Here is a 26,832-nt window from a genome sequence, read left to right as displayed (position 1 = left end):
TCTTCAGTTTATTACCTAGCCCCGTTTACATTCCAAAAGACTAAGATTAAGTTATGTGACTGAGCCATAGCACGTACTCCTGTCCCTATGCACCATGCTTAATCGCATGGAGGGGTTGCACTGCTTCTGTGCATTTTGGTTTAGTTCCCATGCATCAATCCATGCGTGAAGTATAACAAGCCCTACCCACCTCCCCCCACCCTACCTTACCAAGTTGTGATCTAAAACTCGACCACCGTCTCAATTCACGGTATGTGTTAATCCTCAGATCCTGAAAAATGATGACCCATTAACGTATGCAATGCTCATGCGGAGGGGTACCTCCACAGGCACTGAGTCTGATACAATGGAACAACTGTTCATAGACCACCAGCCTCCCACGTGGAGCAGCCCAGAAGTCTGAGTGTATCCCCAGGCCCACGTTGGGGTACTCCAGCCCCTTCATGCACCCCTTGGGTCCTTGTGGTACAGTATGTACTTACAGTTCACATACACAGTTGGGCACCGGTCAGACAATATGGTCCAATGACAATGGGTAACCCCTGCAGGTGCTCACTTTCAGTCTCTGTGCCAGAACCCATAGAATCCGTCCCTCCCTCCCCCCTACCTGCTGGAAGGGAGCTTGACTTTTATTGTCCAGAATAATGCTGCAGTTCTTGATGGCGTTCACTGCCTACACCTGTTCTGCCTTTATCTGATCCTTTTTAGGGGAGGATCTGCTGCATGCATCTCTTCGTTTCCTGGACTCCCGTTGCTGCCATTCCGAATCACCCCTTGATCAGACTTCTCAATCGGGACCAAGGTCTTTGGCCTCCAGCCATTGCCATGCCTCATTCACAGAGAGCAAAAAAAAGCACCTTCTATTGGTACACCACCCACATTTTTGTCGGAAAGATGAGGGCATCTCCTTGATGGGCATGAATGCCCCCCTCTGACTCTTGACCAGGGACGAGTAATCTGGGTAAATGTTGACCTCCTGTCCTTCCAGCATCCACAGGCCATGGTGCTGAAAGAGTTTCAGGATATTGTCCCTAACCCTTTAGCTCATTAGGTGAGCAATTATTGTTTGAGGAGGCCTTCCCAGGGCCAATGCTCTTGCCGGTATGCAGTCTGCTCTCAACACTGAATTAAAGTGCAAAGGCTTACCCTGCAGCACCACCTTTTACAACCAATCCACTATGAAGAGTTCGATGTTATGGCCCTTCTCTTTCTCAGGGACCCCCACGAGTCTCATATTATGTCTCCTGGATCAGCCTTCTGTGTCTACAAAGTGGGCCATGAGAGCAGCCATGTCTTTCTCAAGTGTCGCACAGCACTTCGTGAGGTCCTGAACTTCCGGTTGTCTTTAATATAGTGTCAGTTCTGCATTGCAGACCCTCTCTGTTAATTTCTTGTGGTCTGCCGGCAGTATTCCAACTTCCGATGCAATTTTTGCCTCCAGAGCCTGCTTAGTGTCCCTGATTACCTCAGAATGACTGAGGTATGTGCCACAAGGAAGCCTTCCTCTACATCCGTACAGCGATGTTGTCTATGGTCAGGTACCTCGACCAATCCACAATGATATTTGACTAGGCTAGCAACTCTATAACCAATGTGGATATCTAAGTCCTCAAGAGTGGTTGTTTCTTTTAAATTTAACTATGTTATGACATGCTTTTGTATGTTATAACGATTCTATTAATTTTTATTTGATGTGGTTTGTAGATAAGTAGGCTCATTTCAATGTTGCTGGAATATGTATACATGTTCTTGACGTTATAGAATTATATTTCTGTGGATTTTAAAAGTGATTGAAATGTAAAATGCTCTGACACCCACATTTTTGGCTCATGGTCGCGCTATAGAAAACACCAAATAAATAAAATAAAATAAAAATCTGTGGATATGCCCTCTCCTCCCTCAACCTTCACGGGCATATCCGACAACTTGATTTTTTCCATCTTTGGCTTCCCCATATTGGACCAGGCAGGGGTATAACATGAAGGTATGTAGCTCTGGTATCTCCACAAGGCCTACTGAGTATTAGTGCCTCACCCTGTGGGGCTCAGTGAATGTGTCCTTATTGCCCAACCATGGCTGTCTCAGTATACATCACAGATCCCTCCAAGTTCATTCGTACCTTCAGCAATGTGGTACCAATGTCACATTTGGAATCACAAGAAGATCACTGCAAGTCCATCTCTACCACCATTCAGTGCTCCCAGGGGTGTGTGGGGAGGGCCGGTGATGCCGGTCGTGCCACCCTATCCGAGGATACAGTCTCGAGCAGTGCGTATTGCCATATCCACATAAATCAGAACCTGCAGCTGCCCAGTATCAGTGTCCACAATCTGGGTAGGGTAAAAAGACCGCCGATCACGATCTCCACCTCGTGGACCCTGGCCAGGTCCTCGGGCCCCCTCCTAATGGTAGGGCGACCATCCTCTGTTCCCCCTTATGGATATTCCATAGGTATTGGGCCCCAGAGTGATCAGGGCCTGCAGCTGCACAATTCCACAGTTCTTAGTCAGCGCAGGGGGAGGTGAAGGGGACCACCGGTCACGATACCTGCCTCAGGTCAGTTCTGCACCCTTGGCTCACCTCTGGGTGCCGCGCCTCCTCAGTTCACTTGCACCCAGGGGGTCTCCACTTGCACAGATCCACGGGTGCTCTGATATTCCCCCCCTTGATTTCAGCTCTCCAGGCGAGTTGCTCTACAATTGAGGCGATCTATGGTGGCCATCTGGGCACCATTTTGGGCATATCTTACGCAACGTGATAGGGCCCGTTGTCAGGGACAATGTAGCTCATGGGGGTAGCAACTATCCCTCAGCACAGCTCTGGTTGCCTCCCCCTGAGTTTTTCCCCACCAACGCTGCCGGTATCTCCATGCAGGCAACAGGATGATCGACTCCGGGGCCTCCAGACAGCAAGAGCTCAGCGAGCACGTCCACCGTCATTGCCTGCCAGGTCAGGTCCCCAGAAAAGAAGTACTTTTTTATTACATATAGGTCACCCTTAAGGTAGGCCCAAAGTAATACTAAGGGCAGTGTACCATGTAAGTAAAAGGTAGGACATGTACTTTTATGTTAGGCATGTCCTGGTATTACCAAACAGCCTACTTATTTTTTTACTGCTGTGAGGTCTAGCCCGCTCATAGGCCAGAATTGGGAATTCCTTAATACACTTTCAAGCTCCAATTCCCGATCAGAGAGGAGTAGCTTTTTCATGTTTCATATCTTTGGAATCGTAATGATAAATCCTCCTTACAGGCAAAGTTGGATTTAACATTACTGTTTTAACAATGCCACTTTTAGAAAGTCCACATTTCTATTTCCTTACTGCTCTTGGTGCCCTACAGCCTGGCTCAAATAAACGTGAGGAATGGGTGACAGCTGCACTTCATGCATTCCATCTAGACAGCCACAAACATAGGAAAGTGAGGCTCATCTGCATTCTGAGCACTCATTTGAATTCCTTAGCATTCCAATAAGTCTTCCTGGGCAGGGAGAATGGGAGTGGCTGACACACTCCAATAGGTGGTGTCCTGTCCACACACAAAGCACTGATTTACCCCCACAGATTACCTGGCAGACAGGTCTGGGATAAAAGGGATTCTTGTCCACTTTAGAGAGCTGCTATGTAGTCACCCCTACAGCAAAGGCAACTTTGGGTATAAGTACTGGGTCTCTGACCCCTAAAATCAGACACTTCTAGACCTTGAACTGAACCTCTGTCACAAGGACTGCTGTGCTGCTTAAAGGACTCAACTAGACTGCTTTTCCGGTAGGACTGCTTTTCTGCTTGGTGCCCTGCTGCCTGCTGCTCCCTGACTCTGCTGGAAGGAGAGCCTGACTCTGCCTTCCCTTCAAGTGATCTCCAAGGACTTTCTGGCTTGCTTCCTGTTTTCTGAAGTCCCAGAAACACAAAGGAGTTCCTGTAATCCTGCTGGTGATGCATGGACTCTGCCATCTGTGAGTCATACTCTTTCCTGAGGTGCCCTATTCAAGTTCTTGGCCACTGAAGTGGCTTCTGCAGCGGATTTCATACAAAATGGATGCATCCTCACCACTATGCCAGTCGGACGCTGATGAAGAGGCTGTTCAGTGACAGAAGTTCTACAGCCAGCATGGCCTGACCATAAGGCTCTGCACTGCTCGATGACGATGCATTGCCTTCACCTCAGCAAAGCTTGACAACGACGCAGTGGCCCAAAAAGATTGATGCATCAGACCCTCAGCGTTGACGCTTTGCTCCATCTAAGATACTTTCTCAGCGGGCCCTGTGTGGGTCCTATAGACTGTGTGCCCTCCATTGCGGTCAGCCTGAACGATTTGCACTGGTCCCTCATGGCCTCAAGTAACCTTTTGACTGCTAGTGACTTCAAAGGACTGTTTTTGCATTTGATCCTTAAAAATGTATATCTCAGCTTCTACGGATTGGATTTTAGTCATTTTAGTCTTATTTTGCCCAGATAAATACTCTCTATGTTTCAAACCTCTGTGGAGTATTTCTGTGGTGTTACTGTGTGTGTTGCACAAATACTTTAGACATTGCCACTTTAGATAAGACTGACTGCTCTGTGCCAAGCTACCAGATGGTGATCACAGGTTATCTTTTAGTGTATGTCTAGCTTACCCTGACTAGTCTGGTGGTTTCTGCCAGGCCTGGGTGCATACCTCAGCCAACCAGGAATCCCATTTCTAACAAAAAGCCATAGTATCATAGCAGTATACACGTGCCAATTAGAGTATAGATTAATATTCTGCATGCAATTAATAATGCACAAAAGCTTCTTCAAGAGCATCCCCAAAAAAGAGCTTTGATGAAGGACTATGGTCACACACCATCTTCATCTAAAGTGTATTTCTGGGAATTGCCTAGGTCAGTGAGATCTGGGAAACATAGGTCTTTAAAGTCTGGCCATTGTTGGATTCTACTATAAGGGATTGGTGTCAAAATTGAACCAAACCTGGGGCCAGATTTATCAAGGGCTTGCACTGCCATTGCATCGCCATTGTATCACGCAAGGCAAGGCAAGCCGTTGATTCAGATTTACTATGCCTCACAGAGCCCACCTTGTGTGTGTGGCATAGCAAATCTGGAGTAATTCAAGACAGTAAAAATCCCTGCCTTATGTTATTTTGCACTGGAAAGTGTTCCATGGGTGAATCATGGGTGTTCCCCCTGCATCCACCAATGGTGTCTGGTGAATTTCCAGTTTTACTAACACTCTTAAACCTGGGAATGAGCCAAAATGCTACTCGGTCACAGGCCAGGTGAGGCATAACGAGGAGAAAAATGTTTATTTCTCCTTGTTTCTTCCTCTTTGTATGTGTCATGCTTTCTGCAGCACACATAGAAAGAGAAATATGCCTCTGGGAATTGTTTTTGTGCCGGAAGGCTTCCCTTCCTGCACAAAAAACAATCCTGACTGTAACCCGGGTATCCTTGCGCCTGGTGCATGGGTGCCTGCTTTGGTGCTAGCTTGCAATGGGATAGAGCAGGAGCGTGGCATATCTAGATATGCCACATTCCTGCATTATCTCTGTCAAAGAATGCAGCACAGCTTTACAGTAAATCTGGCCCTTGGTGCTGTCTGATCTTCTGCAAATCTTTCTACGTCCATACGTAAAACTGCTGATCACATTGTTATAAATTTCATTTCCTATTGAGATCTGTTCAACATGTTCTAAATGAACATCTCAGGGAATAATTCTTACTCATGTGCTCTCCACAGTGCTAGTTATCTGTCCATCAATGCCCGTGCTGTGGTCAGTAGCATTTGCAGGGTGCACAAATTGTGGATTGTTCCAGGTGTCCGACATGTGCTAAATTGTAGGGTGAGGCATTTGCACTTACAAATTGCTGCCAGTATTTCTTGCTGAAAATTATACAAGTAAAACGTCTTTGATGTGCATTGAAAAGACACAAACCTGTTCGCTTCCAAATACGAATAATGAGTAACTTATTATGAGTGCCTTCAACTTCTGAGGAATGTCAGTAATAACATTTTAGACCATGGCTATAGAAAGATTTGGCTGTCTTTTGGCCTAACCTATTGTTTTCAATACAATCCATATTTACAGAGTTGGCTATGGGTCAGCACATTGCTCATGAATGTCGGCATTGTCATAAATCTCACTTTGCTCCTCCTGATTAATGTCTTCCTTCCCTGTTCTTGTTTCAGCCTTCTTGCCACGCCGGTATATTGCAATGGCGGCAGGCATGTAAGGAGGGTGGTGAGGTGGGGGGGGACAGAAGAAAAAAATAAGTAAACAAAAAAACATTCCACTTACTTTCCTGGCATGATGTCCTCCTTTGCTCAGGTCTTCCCTCCTGGCTGGCAGGCTCCAGAAAACTGCAGTAACCAATCCTGGCGCTGTTCTCATGCTGCATGTGAGCAGTGCCAGGATTGGAGGGTGCGGCCTCTCTCGCCGCTTCCGAGGACACTGGAGCCTTAGGCTGTCCCTACCTCAGCTGTCTTACACGGGTGGATTAATGAGGTTTGAAATGCGCATGTCTGGCTGTCCCCCATAAGTCGGCCGACCAAAAAGACTTGCACACTTTAAACTTAAAGTGCCTTGCCGATCACTGCTTTCTGTTGTTGCCTGACTGGCAGCAGCAGAAAGCCTCGCCCCCGGCCTGATGCTAAGTTTGGGACGGGGTTTTGAAAAATAAAATGGTTATAAATAAAAAAATGTACCATTTTATTTTTCCATCCCTGGAGGCACTTCTTCATTGGGGCCACACTTCTCCGCCTTAACAGAGGAGCTGCCCCTCGTATATTGAGATCCTGGTATTTTTTTATTTTTTTGCTCCACTATCGGGGAACCCCTCATTATCCGTTCATCGTAGGCATCATTGAAAACCCATGATCTCTTTCAGCAGCTTTGTCGATGGCCCTGACAGAGCTTGATATGACCATCTTCCCTGTTTGTTGCCATGGAGAATGGGTGCCGGTAATTCTGTAACAGCACAGTACATCAGCACCATACTGCATCCCTCTGTAGAGATGAGAAATTGTTTCCTTATGTTGTGTAGCTAGCACACCACAGTGAGCAACACAAGCCACTCCAGGTGATTCCAGTCTTTTGCTGTACAATAGGAAAAGTCTTGAGTGGGAAAATGAGTAGGATAGCCGAGTCAATGTAAAGCTCCCTGATGGGAAGGTGTCTGCATAACAAACTCCAAAGATACAGGGGGCAAGCTGCTGCAGTGCTTCGTAGCACAGACACATGGGATGACGTGTTAGCACTTCTTGATTGGAAATATGGGTGGTTATATTAAAGCACTTGCTGATACGAGGATCATATGTGCTTCTGCTAGTTGAACCATTTGAAGACAATTTATAAGCTGTTGAGAGTGGGCTAGGAAGAGTGGGGCATATTGACGTGAAAATGGCGCTGTGTGGTGCTTCAAGCAATTTTCCTGCACTGAGGTGCGTCATTTTCAAAATGCAGGGATGCTCCATATTAACAAGAATACGGCGCATCCCTGTGCTCACCACTGCGCCGGTGCTAAAAAAGCTGCCAAGCACCTACTCAGGCACAAAAACAATTATTAATGGTCTTTTCTTCCTTCTATGTGTGCTGCAGAATGCAGCACACATAGAAAGAGCAAAAAACTAGGAGAAATACAAGTATTTCTCTTTGTTGCACAACATTGATGCCTCCTTTTGAAAGGTGTTAGTTTTTTGCCGCTGTCTCAGATCTACAGATCCTTGTAAATCCGCAGCAGTGTCAAAAAGCCGTGAGTTTTGCTGGGAACACCCACAGCAACACCCACAGCACGCCTCTTTGCTGCAGAAAACTGCATTGCAGAGGGCATATTTACAAGGCTGTGTTAAGCCACACAAAGTGGCTAACGAGACCTTGTAAGCTAGGGCTAGCATAGAGCGCCACTGGAGCATCGAAAACCGTGACATTCTGGTGGCGCTAAGGGCTTGTAAATATGCCTCAGTGAGAGACCATTGTCCATTCTAGTAAGAACAGCAGACTGGACTATTGTCTTCTAGTAAAGCGAGGGTAAATGACTTCAGATGTTTAGCAGCATTTTTAGTAGCATGAAACAAGTGTTTTTCAGTTTAGACATCGGGGTGTTCAAAAAGAGAGCCGTATCAAAAATAAAAACCTGGTTATACACTGAATAGCAGGATGTGGTGCAGGGACAAAATCATCTGGCCACCAGCCAGGATGACGTTAGTTGTAATTATTGAAAATAAGAATTTTAGTTTTGTAATGTATTTAAGCGCGGGATACCAGTGTGGCACTCATACGACTCTTAAATTATTGCTGAGAATTGAATTAGCCTCTGTCCAGTCAGAGATGGAGCTGACAATGGTCAGCGTAAAGAAAAAGGAATTACATCCATCCTAATGCAGGTAGGGAGTCTATGCAAATAAAGTAAAAAGTGTGGGATTCCTCAGTAAACCTTGGTGTACTCTACGTGTGATGGGTTTGAAGTCATAGTTGTATGGAATGAGCATTACAACCAATGCAGATTTACCAACAAAAGAGGCCATCTGCGCCAATGTGCGACTCTCAATCCACTCTTGAATAGTTTCTAAAGAGCCCAGACACACAGTTGCTGCCCCCTTTGCCCTGCAATTTGTAGACTGGGGCATCCCAAGCTTCCCAAACGCAACTATCCCAAGAAAACCTAGCTCCCTATTCCCTTGGCTTTACTTGTGAGTTAGCTGCTGGGCGAGTATGTAATTTAGCTCCATTTTTATTGTATTCCTGGGCATACAACCTTTGACCTACTACTTGGTAACGGGTATCTGAGTTGCAGTGCATGTTAATGTTAAAAGCAGAGCCAACGGTACACCATTGGAATGTCTTTCTCTAGGGATACAGGGGCCTATTTATTAAAAAGTAACGCATTGCGGCAAATCACCTCGCTGCACATTACAGGGAAAGGGCAGGAACGTGCCATATTTATTGCAATATGGCAGGGTCCTGTCCTTTTCGCAGCCTGGCGCACAATGGACTGCCTAGCATCAACGCAGGGACCCTTGCACCATAATGCAGGCTGCCTGTGTTGCATGCAGGATTGTTTTCGTCAGAGAAGCCTTCCTGCACAGAAACAATCCCGAGAGGCATGTTCCTTATCCAGAAGTACTTCAGAATTCAGACCACATAGAAAAAGGAAGTTCCGAGGAGAAAGAAAGGTATTTCTCCTGGTTACACCTCTCCCTCGAAGGCTCATCATTTTGACACATTCCCATCATGTAACTCCCATGGAATGCCTTCCCAGGACAGAGTAAATCAACACAGCGATTTGCAATGCTTTGTGTAACTCCTAATTTATCAAGCCACACAGGGCCATGCAAAGTGGCCTTGCGTTGCATGATAACTCACATTTTAAGGTTTGCATCACTCATGCTCTACGTTGTGTGGTGCAAACGCAATGCAAACCCTTTCTTTACTTAAAGATAAAGGATGAATTATTAAGTAGTTCACTGGACAGAAAATGTGTAAGTGCAATGCTTGTTATGCAATACATTCAGTGTGGATAATTAAATGCATAGCATGGAGTCATTTAAATATGGAATGTTAAATGAATTGCAATTGTAATATTCCCCAGGGAAGCCCTTCGACCTTACGGAAATAATGAACTTTGCTGTCGCTAATATCATCCTATCGATAGTGCTTGGACACCGCTTTGACTACGACCATCCTACACTGCTGATGCTCACGCAGCTAGTAACTGAAAACTTAAGGTTGATAGGAACTCCTATGGTTAACGTAAGTGCAATTCTGTTTATGTTGCAGAAATGGAAATGTACATGGCAGACTCGGGGACAATTATACACCTGAAACTATCCAGGCTACTACTGTAAGCCTGCCAAATTCTATGAAAAGCCCTTAATGCATTTGGTCAGAGGTAAAATATGTGGCACTGTGTTATCTTAGTCTGATAGAATGTGGAAATCACGACAAAGTCCAAGTGTTAGCTATAGTAGAACCTTTTGACACTAAATGACATAATGCTCTGAAATAAGTTAGGAATCGTTTTTAAGAGTTACATTAACACAGCAGTGTAGGCTTCGTCCTTTGCACTTATAAGGCAGACCAACCTAATAATTTCAACCAAAGCATTTCATCTATCATTTGAGGGCACATGTGGCCGACCCTCATCAGGATCTGCAGATACAGACACAGATAAAATCAAGCAGGGACTCCCAACCAAAATACGTCTTGACATATCAGCGCCCAAACTGTACGGAGTGAGGCAGAGCAGAAAGCAAGTGTGGCAACTGCAAGTTTAAGCATGGGTGCAGATGTTTTTGTTCTACCCGCCAAAATGTTTTAAATATTTTGAACAAAAAAATGAGGATGACTGGGAGCCATATCTACCATTTACTCATCACTTGCTAAATATGTGCTCTCACAGGTCACCACAACATCTAGTCAGTGGTCGAAGTGGGGGGAAAAAAGTAGGGGAACTGTGGGCGGAGAATCAAACGGCAGGATTGGGTCAGTGGGCGGAACTGAGGTGTGGCCAGAGAGATCAAATTATTCAAAATGTTTGTACATTTTGGGAATTTCACTACCCAGTTACCAATGGATAGACGGGAAGGCGGTAGGCGAGCACATGCTCAAGTGTTGCCACAAGGTGAGCTGCTCCACCCCCGCATCCCTCAACTCACCGCAGCTTTGCATTTTTGCCATGATGCCGCTTCTTCATCCTGCTTCATCTCTGCTTCGCGGATTCCCGACTTGGGCCGCGTTATACCCTGCTAGAAGCAAGCAAGGGACAAGGAGAGTAACAAAAAAGAAAAACAACACTCGAGGATGTTTTCCTGTTTGCGGCTGGCAGATGGAGGTTTCCTCACTTGAACTTGAAAGGCAAATTCGGACTGCCTGTTCTTGGAAACTCTCCCTTTTGACCAGGGGCGGCTCCTGTACATGGGCGTCGGCACGTCGCCCAACTGCTTTCTCGCAGTGCGAAAAGCAGAAATGTAAAAAGGGAAAAATACCATTTTATGTTTCTGCTTCTCACACTGCGAGAAAGCATAAGAAAGATATGCCTGGTTGGGGGCGGGCGGGTTGGGGAGGAATGGCAAGCCCAATGTTACGGGCGCTGACTGTTTGGTCGGCCCCAGTCATAGCACTCTCCATTTTCTTCATGTAGGGTGCTGCGCAGCCTGCATGGAGAAAACGGCCTCCTCTTAGACGCCTGTAAGGACGGCGTCCTAGCCAATCACAACGCTGCCATTGCAGCATTGTGATTGGCTTAGGGTATGAGAGGGAGGCTGCCCGCTTATGCATCCTGTTAGCAGAGAGAGCAGAGGCACGACGCGGGAGTCCGGGACCGGAGGCAAAGGTAAATTTTTTAATTTTATTAAATTAAACCCCCCACCCCCTCCCCGCGTAACCCCCCTCGCTCCCCCACCCACGATTCATGCCGGCTGCGACTGCTTTTGACTTCAGGGTTTCTGGCTAGTTGTTGACTGCCTCCGGGTGCTTTTTGAGATTGCCTAATTTTGGATTCTTCTCCTGAAATCTGTTACCATAAGATTGATACTCTTCTTGTATCCTGCCGTGGCCAGCTGACTCGGACATCTTCAAGAATGACCTAGGGATTATAATTGTGGAAAAGTCGGGTAAGCACCTTGAAGGTGGGATTTTCTTTTTCTTGCTGCAAACCTGTGGATCTACTGGGCAGTTGGGGTTGTGAACCCGGTTTGCCAACAAGGGTCACCATCCAAGGGTTTTTCAGTTAGTGATGCACCTTGGTAGTCGGTGGCTGGGAGTCAACCTCCTTCTTAGAGCCCATCAGCTTTGCCTATCAGACTAAAGAATTGTTCATCATGGGAAAGCATCTTAAATTTTCAAGCATAATGAATATGGATGCCACCGGTCTTAAAACTAAAACTAAAACACGTACTGCACAAACAAAGCCAGCATCTGCAGCGGCAAGGGTAGAATGCAGCCAGAAATCATGTGCAGGGTCAGCAGCAGTAAATAATCCATTAGGCTCGGAGGAAGATTTTGGGGACCAGGATCTGGTGGCTGGGTCTAAACAGACAACCTCACATATTTTACAGGACCCTGCTAAAAATGAGTTAACCATATCTTTCAATAAAGGCAGGGTGCACGGGGGATAGCCAGCCACCATTTAAACCAGTATCCATGGAATCCACAGTGGTGTTGTGAGAGGAAGAAATTTCAACTGGGGTACGATGTGATCCTTCCATGAACCCTATAAAAGGGAAACCAAAAGAATATTCTCCATTTTTTCTATTCTAAACCGACAGTATCCATCCCCCTAGACCCTTCTCTGACTGATCAGAATAATCAGTCACCGAATATGGGAGACATTTCCCTTTCCCCACAGCATGCTGCTCTCCTAAATTCACACACTGCTCAGCAGAGTACCACAGTGGGTCTGCAGTTGCTAGTTCAGCCTCTGCTAATAGATTCAAGGCTGGCCGCAACTTCTCAAGTACAATCTCAGGTCATGCGTGAAAGCAATCCTAGGAGTGATTTATTTAACCTGAGTACCATGGATCTGCAGCCGTCACCTCAGCCCTTCCTACAAGATCCACACAGGATTTAATGGCAGACTACATTGGAAATTATTTCTAGATCTCTGCTTCCTATCCCAGCGCCGGATACTCAGCAGGTTCAGCAGGTCCAGCAATGGGACTTAAAAACAATACTGGATGAAATATGAGATCTAAAAGCAACACAAGCAATTGAGAACGCATCCCTGCAGCTTCGTCTAAAAAAAAATCGAGGAAGCAGTGGCAAGTTTCCCGGTTAGGATATAGGAGGCTGAGTCTAGAATTTCACATCTTGAAGATCGACTGGCCGTTCTACAGCAGCAGACGGATCTAGCAAGGAAAGACAAATCATTGTTGGAAAATAAGATTGACGAACTGGAAAACCATTCTCTGCGTTCTAATCTTAAGCTGGTCGTTGTGCCAGAAGGCTGCGAAGGGGCCCAAGTGGTACGATGGGTTGAGGCATTTATCAAAAATCATGTGGTACCAGAAATTTCAGGGGATCTGTCTATCACAAGAGCTTATAGTGTACCGGCACATCCATTTCCAAACTCGAAACTGTCCAGGAGAATTTTGCTCAATTTTGCCAACTATAGAATTAAGGAACAGATACTTTCTAGAGGCATCCAAAAAAAACAATTTTCCTCGAACGAAGTACCATGTTGTCGATTTTTTTCGAATATGTTTGCGGCAGCCAGAAGGCGTCGTAAGGAATTTTTAAAACTTCTCTATCTAGTCAAGGCCCAGCGTGCGCAGGCTGCAATTGCCATACAGTCTAAACTTAGGGTTTTAGTAAAGGGCAAATTTCATATGTTTACAACTCTTGAAGAAGGTCAAGAAATGTTGCAATCTATTTCTACCCTGCGAGTTGAAGTAAGAGAGAGGAAAAGGGAAGGAGATGGAAGGGTCTGAGAGTTGGAGAAAGGAGGTATAAAACAAACTGAGTTAAATCCAAAAAGATAGATTACTATCCTTTTTGTTTGGGAGGTGTGGTGGGGCTCCTCAATCAGGGTGCTCCATCATGGCACCCAGCAGGGGCATCTACTCAGGCGCTCTGATTGGGGAGATTGAGAGGGGTATCGAGGGCTATTCCCCTCTGGCTAGGGGGGTGGGATCACCCGGGGGTTGGTGGTGGCGGGGGGCACGGTAGCAAAATCATAAGGAGGATAGTATTCCTCAAAAAGAAAAAGAAAAAATAGTCAGGAAAAAATCTTTTCTTTTTTATATTTTTAAGATGGGGTAGAAGTACGTATTATCTCAGTCAATGTAAACGGAGTTGCAAATTGCAAAAAAAATGGCACTTTACTTAGATGGCTTACTTTTCTTGCACCTCAAATAATATTTCTTCAAGAGACACATATAAAATCTAATTTTCCAAAATTATATATTCGTAAGAATTATGTTAAGGCTTATTTTGCTTCAGCTAGGCTGACTGTGAGGGGTGTGGCAATTTAACTGGGGCGAGGACTAGATTGAGACATTATACAGGTCCAGAGGGACCGTTTTGGTAGGTGGACATAGATTACTGCTGGAGTAAATGGTCATGTCTGTAACTCGTCAATTATTATCCACCGATGGTAGACGATCCTACATGTATTATTAAAATGTATGATTTGATGCGAAGATTGGTGGGTCTGCTAATATTTGGTGGCAATTTTAATTATATACAGGACCTAGCTAGGGATACCTCAAATAAAACAAAAAAAACTAATGAAGCCTATAACTAAAAGGGTATTAGATATTATGATTCAAGATTATCAATTGATCGATCATTGGCATAGATCACACCCACAAATGTCACAGTATACCTCACCTTTTATCTCCACCAATTCTGGTCGGCCTCACGTATTGATTACTTTCTTGTCTCTTGTTCTATTAAGTGTTTTGACTCTCAAATATGGGCAAATTATTTTTCTGATCACTCTGCCATTACTGTTAAGATAGAACTAGACCCTAAGATGGGGAAAGATCCAGGTGGCCGAGCCAATTCGACACATAGCCTGCAGTGGCACTTCTTGGTTTCTCACAACAGAAGTTAATAGCTCCAAATATTAAAACCAAGCAAGCCGTTATTTCAATAACATATTTGGTGGCACGGTCCTTGATTATGCAGAATTGGAGGACAAGCAGAGTTCCCACTTATTTAAAATGGCATAAGAAAATGATCCGTACACGTAAATTTGAACAGGCATATGCTAAAAGGGTTGGTGCGATCCAAAGGTACACAAGGGTTTGGAAATTCATGGAACAGCTTGAGGAGAAATTGATTATCTATAATTGTTTGGATAGAGCTTCCTCCTGCAATTTCTTTCAGCTGGGTTTTTTGGTCAGAATTTAATCCCCTCTTAAATGTATTGTAATCAACACTCGTTTTTTCATTTTTATCATTTTACTATGAAGTTTTTTGCTTTTAGTATTAAACAACATGTTTGGATCATTATTTATGTTGTAATGAATTACAACACCATTCTTCCCTGAAATGCTGGTATCAGCTTAGTCACCTCGTTCTTTGTTAATGTTTTAATTTGCTCAAAATCAACTGCTGGCATACTGCACTTTATTATTTCTTCGGGAAGATCAGAGACAACCTGATCTTCATTATTGAATAATTCCTTTGTGTTTTATGTATATATATATTAAAAAAAATATATTGAGACATGATGTATTTCTCTCTATTTTCCTGCTCCATTAAAAAAAGAATAAATACACATTTATTTAAGGTTTAATATGAGTTATTGACATTAAAATACATTCACAAAGTGGGATATGTTTCCAATCACAGAATGCACCAAATACTCTTAAAGTGGAATCCCAAGTCATGTGTCTCCCAGCCATGACGTTTCTGTCATCAGCACTTCTCTTCGCTTTTCCGACAAGATCAGTTCAAACATGAATGGCAAAATATCCTAGTTTGCAAATGTTTTCTATATAATTATGGTTCTGCAATATTTGCCACATAATGCATCATCTGCTGCATAATTTGATGATTTTAACTATTTATTTGTTTGTAGCTCAAAACTTACTAAAAAATGGGACTTGTGTTTCTGCGAAGGGGAGGGCCCTTTGCAAAGGTTGACTGGTCACCTTTCTCACTGCTGTATTTACACATTCTACTGGTACTAATGAGGCAAAATCTTTGCACAGACTGTTAACATATGTAAAAATGTATCAGAAAATGTATGGCATTACACTACAGCCTTTTCCATGCTGCAAAATTTAGTCCACACTAGGGCATAATTTTGTCCTCCTTTGCTGCATAATTACAATGCCCCAAAGCAGGCAGCACATGTTAAAAGTGCTTGTGCACAAAGCTGAGAGACCGTGAAGTTTGGAACTTATGTCCACCCGCTACCCTATCGGGGATTGGGACCACCCGACAGGCTGTCGGCAGTCCCGCAGTAGGCATTAGTAGGATGCAACCGCCTCATGGCGGTAGCAATGCCTATATTTTGCATTGCGGCGGGTGCTGCTAACTGCAGCACTCCCCACAATTTTTAAAAGGGACACTTGACATATCCCTGCACTACGTGGCAAGCACCATGCAGTGCATTCCACATGGTGCAGGGATATACTAGGTGCCCCCCAGGTCCTGTGTTTGGGAGCCAGGGAGCAAAGCAGGCCCACCAGGGCCCCCCAATGTCTCTTTCCACCAGCCTTATCATGGAGGGATCACCGCCATGAAAGGACCGGCTGGAAGGACCATTGTAGGCATTACAGACCGTCAGATTACTGTCGGACTGTCTTTCCGCCCGACCATCTGATCCATCATAATATAGCGGGTGGTAAACATGCACACAATGGCGGTGAGACCGCCACTGACAGGCTGTCGGTGGCGGTTTTACCTCATTGTAATTGGACCTTAATTTGGTGTGTTTGGAAATCCTGCATTGCCAACCACTGGTGAGTTGCAGCTACTACTGCTGAAACAAGGCCAATGGAGGTGCCAATGGGTGAGGCAGCCTGTCCTCAAGGTCCGGGCAGGCTTTAGCACTGGTGACTCCCTGTGCAACAATGTTTGTTGGTCCCCTCCAATGATCACCTCTGCCATGGATTCCCTCTCTATCACCCTTTAAATGTACCCCTCAAGTCACCATAACCACACTCTCGGTCAGATGCATCTAATTTGATTTGCAGCACCAATGAAACCAGTGTACGGTGTCAGAGCACTTTACCTCACAAACATTACACAGAGACAATCATACATGTGTAAATCACTGTATAGGAAATGTTACATAAGAACAATGACTACAAGGTGTAGGAGTCACTTGAAAACCATACTAGTAGGCAGTATAGTTTATTAGTGACTGGTCTGGAGAAACACAAACTCTGAATTTAGAAATAATATTATCAAATGAACCCTTTTTGCACCATTAGGATAATCAAAGACTGTGGACAAAACCATAATGCTCTAATTTATACCTTGCAGTTTGCATGCAGCTCACTATCCTATGTTAGGATTTTGCCATATAAACTGCAAGTAAAAAAAGGATCTCACCGACAAAAGCAGTAACCCACTGACCTATTTACATTATGTGCAATTTGTAATCAGTATGGTACATGTTCTTTACAGCAGGCACATTAACCATCTGCACTACCTTTTTATGAGACAAAACTTCCACTTGACAAAACTCCATCTCTCTCTCTATGAAGAACATTAATCGCCAGAGTTATCATAACATTTTTCTTGTTGCCGAAAATTGCTGGAGGCCAGGAAGGGGCAAGTGCTTTTAGAAAAATAATATACTTGCAAACATGACGCCCCCACCAGAAGTCAGCACCCAGTGTGATCACACAGGCCGCATCGACCAAGAGCCGCTCTGCTCTAGGGTCCTGTGACCTCAGAGTCACTTTGGCTCTAGGGTGTGCTGCTTCATAGGCCTACTTGAAAGACTGAAGGTGAACTTCAGTATGGATTGTGCTGGACAGGCCATCAAGGTTAACCCACACTTGCCACCGTTAGGGTCCACCTGCTGGTGCTAAGACACCAGGGCTTTGAAGGTCTAACGGGGCCTTCTAAAATTTAGCATGGAAAAGAGTGGTCTGGTGGACTGGTCATGAAGGCTGAACCTGGTTCCCCAGTTCCAAATTCGGCCGCTCTGCCCATAGTGCCACATCCTCTCCCCCACTGAGAACCATACTGCCCACTGAGAGAAACCCGTACTGCCATCAGCTACAGCCCAATTGTGCCCCACTATAAACACCTGGATGCGACCGAATTCAAATTATGCACTAGACAAGAATATTATCCTACCTGAAAAAAAAAATAACAACATCCTGGAAAAAGCAAACACTCCTAGGGAATGCAAGATTAAGTATAACACGTGTGAAATTTAAGAAGGAACAACCTGATTACCTTAACGCTTTTACACTCACTATTCAAAAATCAATGGGTGTTTTTGCCTGAAAAGGATAAGGACATGACTACAGGGAACTGAAGGGACCTATTTCAATGTCCATTGCTTATATCCTTACAAAACGTAGGCAGTATGGTTTAAAAAGACCACATCCCTGAACACAGAGCCGCTGTACACAATTTGTTTTCCAGTCCACCTTTCAAGCATATATTGCACAGTACCTCCAGGAATAGTACATTTCTGCACTCAGGGAAATCAATGTTGTTCAAAGAAAAAAAGAAAGCAAAAACAGCACATCACTGGCAAACTCTGTAAAGTGACGCTAATGTGCTTTGGTGTGAATAAAACCGATCTGGTCACTTTGTGACCACTCTATCTTCAATCAATCAATCAATCAATAAGGGTTTTGTAGAACACACTACTCACCGGTGAGGGTCTCAAGGTGTTGAAGGAGGGGGGTGTGAGCAGCTCCATTGGGGTCATTCGCAGAGCCAGGTCTTGAGGTTCTTTCTGAATTGGTGCAGTGTCGGGCTTTGTCGAGGTGAAGGGGGAGTTCGTTCCAGGTCTTGGCTGCGAGGCATAAGGATCTTTTACTTGCCCTGGTCCTGTAGAAATGAGAGACAGCGGCCAAGACAAGGTCGGCTGAGCGGAGGTTTCTCTTGGGGTGTGGAATGAGATTTGGTCATTGAGGTATTGGGGTCTGGTGTTGTGGAGGGATTTGTAGGCATGTGTGAGCAGTTTGAAGGTTATTCGTCTTTTGACGGTGAGGCAGTGGAGGTCGCAGAGGTGTTGGGTGATGTGGTCCTATCGTGGGATGTAGAGGATGAGTCTGGCTGCGCCGTTCTGGATGGTCTGGAGTTTGCAGAGCAGTTTTTTGTTGATTCTGACATACGGAGTGTTTCCGTTGTCCAGTTTGCTGGTGATGAGGGCGTGGGTGATGTCTTTCCTGGAGTAGGGGGGGATCCAATTGAACGTTTTGCGAATTATGAGGAGGGTGTTGAAGCATGTGGAGGATGTGGCATTGATCTGGCGATTTATGGTGAGTGAAGAGTTGAGTATGATGCCGAGGTTGCGTGCATGGTCCGTTGGGGTGGGTGGGTTTCCGAGGGCAGGGGGCCACCAGGTGTTGTCCCATGTGGAGGGGGTGAAGCTGAGGACTTCTGTTTTCTCTGAGTTGAGCTTCACGTAGCTGTTGCTCATCCAGGTCGTGACAGCTTGCCTCCCTTCTTGGAAATTTCACCTGCTGATGTTAGGTTCCTTGGTGAGGGAGAGGATGAGCTGGGTGTCATCGGCATAACAAATGATGTTGCGTCCATGGTTTCTGATGATAGTTGTGAGTGGGGCCATGTAGATGTTGAAGAGTGTGGGGCTGGTGGAGGATGTTTGGGTTACTCCACATCTGAGCTCTGTCAGTTCTGAGAGGAAGGGTGGGAGTCTTATTCTCTGATTTTGTGTTATACCTGAGAAGAAAGGTCTAAGGCTATTCCTCGGATGCTGGCCTTGTTAAGCCTAGTGGCTAGTGTGTGGTGGGAGACAGTGTTGAAAGCTGCTGATACATCCTGGAGGATGAGGACTGACGTGTGGCCTTGGTCGAGGAGGGTGTGGAAGTAGTCTGTGGCGGCGATGAGGATGTTCTCAGTGCTGTGGCTGCTGCGGAATCCAGATTAAGAGGTGTCTAGGATGCTGGTGGCCTCTATGAAGTGTGCTAGCTGGGTGTTGACGGTCTTTTTGATGACTTTGGTAGAAAGGGAGAAGAGAGATGGGCCTGCAGTTCGTTAGATCTGTTGGGTCTGCGGAGGGCTTCTTTAGGAGGGGGTTGACTTCAGCAAGTTTCCAGTCATCTGGGAATGTGACGGTCTCGAGGGAGCAGTTGATAGTTTGGCGTAGCTCAGGTACGGTGGCAGTGGCGGCCCTGTGAAAGATATGCAGTGGGCTGGTGTCAGTCGGTGCTCCGGAGTGAATGCTTTTCATTGTCTTTAAGGTGTCTCCTGTGGTGAGAGGGCGCCAGGTTAGAAGGGTCTTTTGGATGGTGCCATTGGGGGTGGGCGTAGAGGCGGTGTCCTGGTCTTGGTCATCACAGTTGTCATAGAGCGTCTTGATCTTGAAGTGAAAGAAGGAGCTGAGTTTGTTGCAGAGGTCTTGGGAGGAAGGGGTGTTGGTTGTTTCACTGTTGGGCTTGGCAAATTCCTTTATGATGGCAATGAAGTTCTTGGAGTTGTGGGCATTGCAGAGGATTCTGTCTTGGATGAAGTTTTTCTTTGTTGATTTGATTGGTTGTTGCTGTGCTGTGATGGCTGCTTTGTAGGCGGAGTGTGCTTCTGGGGTTTTGCTGTTTCTTGGATTCGTGGAGATCTGTGCTAAACCAGTTGGTTTCCTTGTTGTGTTGTCTCGTGGTGTTCTGGAGGGGGGGGCGAGGGTGTTTGCGCAGTTGGTGATCCATTGGTGGAGGTTGCTTGACGCTGTGTTGGCGGTAGTGGTAGTAGGTGGAGGAGTGCAGGTGAGGGTGGAGGTGAGGTGTTCCTTGGAGAAGTGTTCCAACTTCTGTGTGGGGGCGGAGCATGCGCTTCTGTGTGGTGGGTTTTGTGAAGGAAATATGGATGCAGTGGTGGTCTGTCCAGAGCAATTCCGTGGTGTGGCTGAAGCGAATGTGGTTTCCTCCGGCGAAGATGGGGTCGAGTGTATATCCTGCTGTGTGAGTGGGGGTGGAGACAAGCTGCTTCAGTGCAGTGTTGGTGAGGTTCTCCAGGAGGGCGGTGGTGTTAGGATCGCTGTGGTTGTCCAGTTGGAAGTTTAGGTATCTGAGAAGTATGTAGTCCATAAAAGCTAGTCGTGGCTTGCGATGTGATCTGTGATGACGTTGTTGAGGTGGGACTGGGTTCCAGGAGGTCTGTAGGCTAGTATTCCATGGAGCGTCATTCTTTGGTTGGGCTGGATCTGGAAGTGGATGTGTTCCATGGAGTGCGAGGTGTCATCCGAGTTGGTGTTAGTGAGTTGGAGGGAATTCTTGTGCACGAAGGAGAGGCCTCCTCCTGGGCAGTTGGGGCGGTCTTTCATTAGGATCTTGTATCCGTCAGGGATGGTGGTTGCGATGTAGGGTGCGGACCCGGCATTGGTCCAGGTCTCTGTGAGGAAGGTGACATTGGGTGCGTGAGTGTTGAGGATGTCCCACATTTCAATGGCATGTCTGTGTACGGAGCATACATTGAGAAAGATGAAGCTCAGTGGCTTATGTGTAGTGGCATCTGGTGTGTTGGGGGTAGCTGCCTGGGTCTGGAGGTGGGTGAAGGTGTGAAGGTGTGACGGCAGTGCCGGCAGGAGATTGGGCCTTCAGTGTTGGTCCACGTCGAGAGCTGGCAGTAGTTGTTCTGCTCGGGATAGAGTGCGTGGAGAGTGCTGGGGTCATAGTGGCAGGGGGTTAGGGGACCAGGGTCCCTGGTGCTGGTCTTGGTGAGTCGCAGATAGCCACAGACAGGCTTGCCTGTGGCATGCCTTCAGCATGCCAGCAACAGGTATGCGAAGCAGCCAGCATTAAATAGGGGTCGGGTGGGTGAACAGCTGGGAGGCGGGAGCAGGAGTGACACCCTGGGGGGGAGGGCTGCCGGGGCTGCAGCGGAGGGGAGTGTGAGGGAAAAGGAGGCAAAGGAAAGGAAGGAGGGAATAAAAAGGAAAAGCAGAGGAAAGAAAGGCAAACAGAAAAAGGCAGACAGAAAAAAGGCAAACAGAGAAAAGGCAAACAGCAAAAAAAACGACACACACAGAGCGGACTAGCAGAAGAGCAAGCTCTTCCACTAGACCACCAGGGACGAGGCACAGGCAGGAGCCTGCGGGTAAAGGAGGGCCTTGAATATCTACCTGGCAAGGAGCTCGAGTGGCGTTAAGGGCAGTCCCACAATGGTGGAGCTGCGTGGAGGGAGAGCAGTGACTCCGACCAAGAGGTCAGAGGTCTTGCTATTCTTGCCATGCAGCGGCTGAAATTAAGTGGGGTCGGGGAGGGTGAACAGCTGGGAGGCAGGAGCGGGAGTTACATGCTGGGGGCACCATCGGGGCAGCAGCAGCCGGGAGCGTGAGGGAAAAGGAGGCAAAGGAAAGGAAAGAGGCAATGAATATGAAAAGCAGAGGAAAGAAAGGTAAACAGTAAAAAGGCAGACAGAAAAAAAGCAAACAGAAAAAAGGCAAACAGAAAAAAAGATAACACACACTGAGCAGGCTAGTAGAAGAGCAAGCTCTTCCACTAGACCGCAAGGGATGAGGTGCAGGCAGGAGCCTGCTGGTGGAGGAGGGACTCGAACACCTACCTGGCAAGGAGTTTGACCCGTGCTGAGGGCAGTTCTACATCGGTGGAGCTGCGGGGGGAAGAGCAGTGACTCTGACCAGGAGTGAGGGTCGGGTTTCTTGCTTTGTTTAGTTATTTTTCATATTTTGAACCTTTTATTTCTCTCCGTCCCAAGGCTGCACTTTGTAATAGAAAATGTCCAAAAATGACGACATTTCCAGCAAAAGTGTTTTTCTTTTTTGGATCCATTTCACAGGGGAAGCCCTTTTCCTTCCCTGCCCGCCCTGCCCATCCCTGAACTGCCAAGAATGCCGAGCCTTATCTGGAGGCCTTGGCTATTTCTGCTGTCCAGGAACGTGTTTTTAAAATAAAAAAGTAGGGGAGTGGAATCTATTAAATTAAAGAAGAAGGGGCACGCCCATGCCCCACCCATTCCACCCACTTCGACTACAGCATCAAGACATGCTTAAAGGGCTATTTAAGTGGGTGGCACAATCAGTGATGTGAGCCCACTAGTAGAATTAGATTTACAGGCCCAGGGCACATGTAGTGCACTTTATTAGGGACTTATAAGTACATCACATTTGCCAATTGTGGATAAGGCAATGTTGCCATGTGTTAAGTAAAGAGCAGATGAGCTTAGCAATGGTTAGCAGTGGTAAAGTGCCCAGAGTCCGAAAGCCAACTAAAACAAGGTCAGAAAAAGAAGAGGAAGAAGGCAAAATGTTTGGGTTGACACTGCAGAAAGAGCCATTTCCAACAGTGTGAAGTATATTTTAGAGAACAAGGGATGTCCATTGCACCTTGAGGAAGGAGGCTCTTCATTCATTATTTAAGAATTGTCAACCTTTTGATTGTAAACTGTGTGTTTTGTGATTTTTTTGGGTCAGTGTTCAAATTAAGATGAATTAATAACTTTTTAGGTGGTGGCCATTAAAATATATACAGGCTGTCTGTATCTTAGGCAAGTGAATAGAATTACAAAGAGAGTGACATCCATTAAATGTGGGTGGAATACCATGTATGCAATAGCTATTGCACTATAGCAAAAGTAATGTCCATTATCTAATATTTAATTTTAAAGGAAGTACAGCCAGCCCACATAGCACACTGAACCAATCATTGAAGGATGTCATCAGCGATGTCACCAAGTAATTTAACATGTGCTGGGTAATGTAGGTGAGATCATTAGCAGTGCACAATGTGGGGCACAAGTTATTGTTTGTTCACTAAATAATAAATGGAGAATTTCAATATTTTTCAGTTTTCAAATATAATTTCTATCATTTCAACACCTAATTATAATGTCAATTTAACCCTTGATTTTTTACATTGAATTTGTTTTTTTTCCCTGCTATATATAAGATCTTATTAGTAAGGTGAACTATAACCGCACTTTAACCTTAGGTTTTTGTGTTTTTCAGATTTGTTGTTACTTAATGGTTTAATATTGTGAGGCCTTTAGCATGTCATTGGTGTGCAATTTGCTACAGGGTCTAGTCTGTGACCAGACTTGTCTTACTTTTTTTTAAATCATTTTTTGGGAGCCACAAATCCAAAATTGAATCAGTGAACCCAGGGCAAGCTTCCCTGGTAAGGTACCACCGGCCTCTGCAAAGTTCCCCTGCTATGCCAGATTTGAGGATCCTCCATTTATCCTCAAACCCACAGAGGATCAGCAATTCCACAAGTGAAGACTACGCCGGGATGTTTTTTCAGGACTTAGAGACGGATTTCCTGAATTCTGTAACAGCTGACACAATTTATTTCAGTGGTGTTTCAGCCAATCAAATCCTTTTGGAGGACTTGCATTTTCTGAGCTTTAAATCCAAAGCACAATCCTTGAGTAAAGTTCTACCATCGTGCTATATTTCGTGTAAGTCTGCCCAACTGTTTTTCTATATCGAGGTGCAAATAATCACATAGGAATTAAAATGGCCCTTTTGAGACCTTCTTTCTTCATGGCCCTCACTTGTTAGATGAGCATGAAACTTACCATGAACAACCCATATATTTATACACAGCCATGTGTTTCTGGTTCTCACAGGTCTAGAGACAGCTTTTCTAAGAGAAAATGACAATAGCCTTGTGTATGTCTCTCATTAAGAGCCATTGGCATGAACACCAGATCTGAAACCTGCTGACCCATTTTTCGGCAATACAACTTTATCAAGGCTTTGTTGGGTTGATGAAAGCAAAATGAAATTCAGCTCAAAAAGGTCTCTGAGGTGAAGTATGCTATACACTTAAGGCAAATTTGAGACAGTGATAATGTTGCAAAGTGATGTATGAAGAAATCCTGCTCCGTTTTGATTCCGTTCCTGCAGTCGGCAAACGTTCCCAGACATTTTCCTTTATACCACTGGGTAACCTTAAGTTCATTATGTACTGCTGATCAAGGAAGCAAACCACCCCTACCCAGTTCATATTTTGGGATGTACTTATTAGTGGACTTCCAGATGTTTCTGTTCAAACTGGACAGAAGGCAACAAAAATTTGTGATTCATAGAGTTCTGAGGTATGAGTGTGTGGGCGGCCTCCCCAAACACTAGAAATATATTGCCTGCATTCTTGTGGCTTTGAGGGTGAAGACCAAACATTGAGGAGACAGGGCGTCCCTTAGCAAATCAAGAGTCTAGTTAGGAAGGAGTGGCCTATTATATGATTTCCTGAGCACTGGTGGTTTGGTGGATGTTGGATGTGAGGGTTGGATCTTAAGTTTTTACAGCACAAGTGAGAAAGTTTCTAGGCAGGGCCTTTCCTTTCGTGTGTCTGATTACTGTTTCAGGAAGGTTGAATGATAGTCAGATGCAAGATGTTGTTCTTCATTGTGCTTACATTGTGGGTGCTCCAGATTGGAGACAGTCTCAGTGCTACCTGCCCTGAGAAGCATTACTTCACAAAACTTACTAAACAGACTATGTTCTCCTTCATAGCTCACTGATCATCAGAGGAAAAGGGGGGAAGCATCACTAGCACTACCATTTAAAATCCAACATTCCTAGGTTTGTCGTTCCTTCCATCTTTTTTGTGGGAAAATGGAACCATATTTATTTAATTGTATTTATCCCATGAGTGATGGTGATGTGTGATAGCCCTGGCGTTCTTATGGCATTCAGTAGCATTGTAACACATGCAAATAAAGTTGTTTTCTTGTACAGTTTTGCATGTTGCCTCAGAAAGCCTCCCCAATATTCCTAAAAACCCAGCATGAAAACTGATCTTGATTTAAAACTTTAGATGGTTGGCTCTTCTTGTTCTTCCAAATTACTCTCTCTTCCCTTACCATACTCTACATGCCTCCACTCTCTGGACACAGTCTACTCTAACTCACATGTATGCTTCTGTTGAGTCCTTTTATTGTAGCTCTGAAGCGTGCCCACACATCGGTTCAAAGATCACAACCTCTCCTTAAAAAGTCCTATCTCTGCAATCTAACAATACCTAAACTCATGTAGCGCATCTATTAATACCACCAAGCAATTTATGAATTCACATATCCACCTCTCCCACTAAAGATCACACCTAAGTCCTAATAATGTATTCTATCATATAAAAGCTGTAATAAATCCATGACATGGTCTCCGCGAAAGTGCCAGACTAATCCCAATGTGCAAAAAAAAAAAAAACACTTACCCTGTGTTCAAGAACAGTGTGATGGCTACTGCTAAGCAATACAACACCTTCTCAGTGGTAATAGGTGCTATATAAATGCAATTACAATACAATATGTAACCCACACTAAACTTTATACCATAACACTCGGCAGTCAGGCTGGAAATATTTAGTAAAGGCTGCATAATAATCCCCTTTTACTGCATGATACTCTTACACTTACTTAAAATAAAAATAATACTAATTTGCAATACACACCAAGATTCTTTAAATACTGATACCCAGCCTACACAGTGAATGATACCAAATAAACACAATGTCTGCCAAGATAAAGACCTAGATTACAGAGGCACTTCTTTCTATTCTTGATACCCATGAAATGACATCTGGCCCAAGAGATTTGTAGAAAGGAGTTTGAGGACATTGCTGCCACAAAGAGGCCTTGGATACTGACAAAGACCTTGTTCAGAGAAACCTACAGTACTGATACAGTGCCTTTCCGGTGACAGATATGAAATAGTGACTACCCCATACCTGCCCATTGAGATACTTAGAATAGCGACACAGCTCCTGAAGTAGTGACAAGCTCAGAGAGATCTTTAATAGTAACGTCCCTTTTCCCACAGCTTATGAGTGCACTGTTTGCCCCCAAATTTACATCAAGTACTGCTGCCTTCCACAGGTCCAGAATAGTGACTCATTCAGGGAAACCTGATTTGCAATAGTGCATAACCACCTGTCCAGAGAAAGTCCGACAATACTGATACATCCCCTTGGGGAAGAAGAATTGTACTGTAATAATTATTGCTAGCGTTTCTCGTTAGCTGTCTGCCAGGACCTTGTAATAAAATAAATACATGAGTAGATCCACAGAAAAATGAGTTTGCTTCAGAGTCCGGTTGGTTGGTCGTGTTTTAGTTAAGAATGTTCTCCCTTTATTGGCCACCTTTAATTTCTTTGCTTATTTTTGTATTTTATGTTCCTTGAGATGATACTCCAACTCTCCAGTCAGTTCTAACTGGTTGCTTGCTTGCTGCTCATTTCATCTGCAGTCTGCCATATACCACATGGTCACATCCTCTAAACCAGCAGACCAC

The 26,832-nt window shown here is 45.1% G+C and overlaps 1 protein-coding gene across 1 annotated transcript in view; it reads left to right on the top strand.

The window, feature by feature from the left end:
• Window positions 1-26,832, top strand: part of LOC146816624 (cytochrome P450 2K1-like) — a 220,796-nt gene that overhangs the window by 71,102 nt on the left and 122,862 nt on the right. The window contains exon 4 of the mRNA XM_085610499.1: window positions 9,568-9,728. Coding sequence (XP_085466625.1) covers window positions 9,568-9,728 — 161 coding nt within the window. The remainder of the gene's footprint in view (window positions 1-9,567; window positions 9,729-26,832) is intronic.

Source organism: Triturus cristatus, chromosome 6, assembly GCF_964204655.1.
Source record: "Triturus cristatus chromosome 6, aTriCri1.1, whole genome shotgun sequence".
NCBI lineage: Eukaryota > Metazoa > Chordata > Amphibia > Caudata > Salamandridae > Triturus > Triturus cristatus.
The sequence above is the reverse complement of the archived record's forward strand: the minus strand, read 5'-3'. Positions and strand labels throughout refer to the sequence as shown.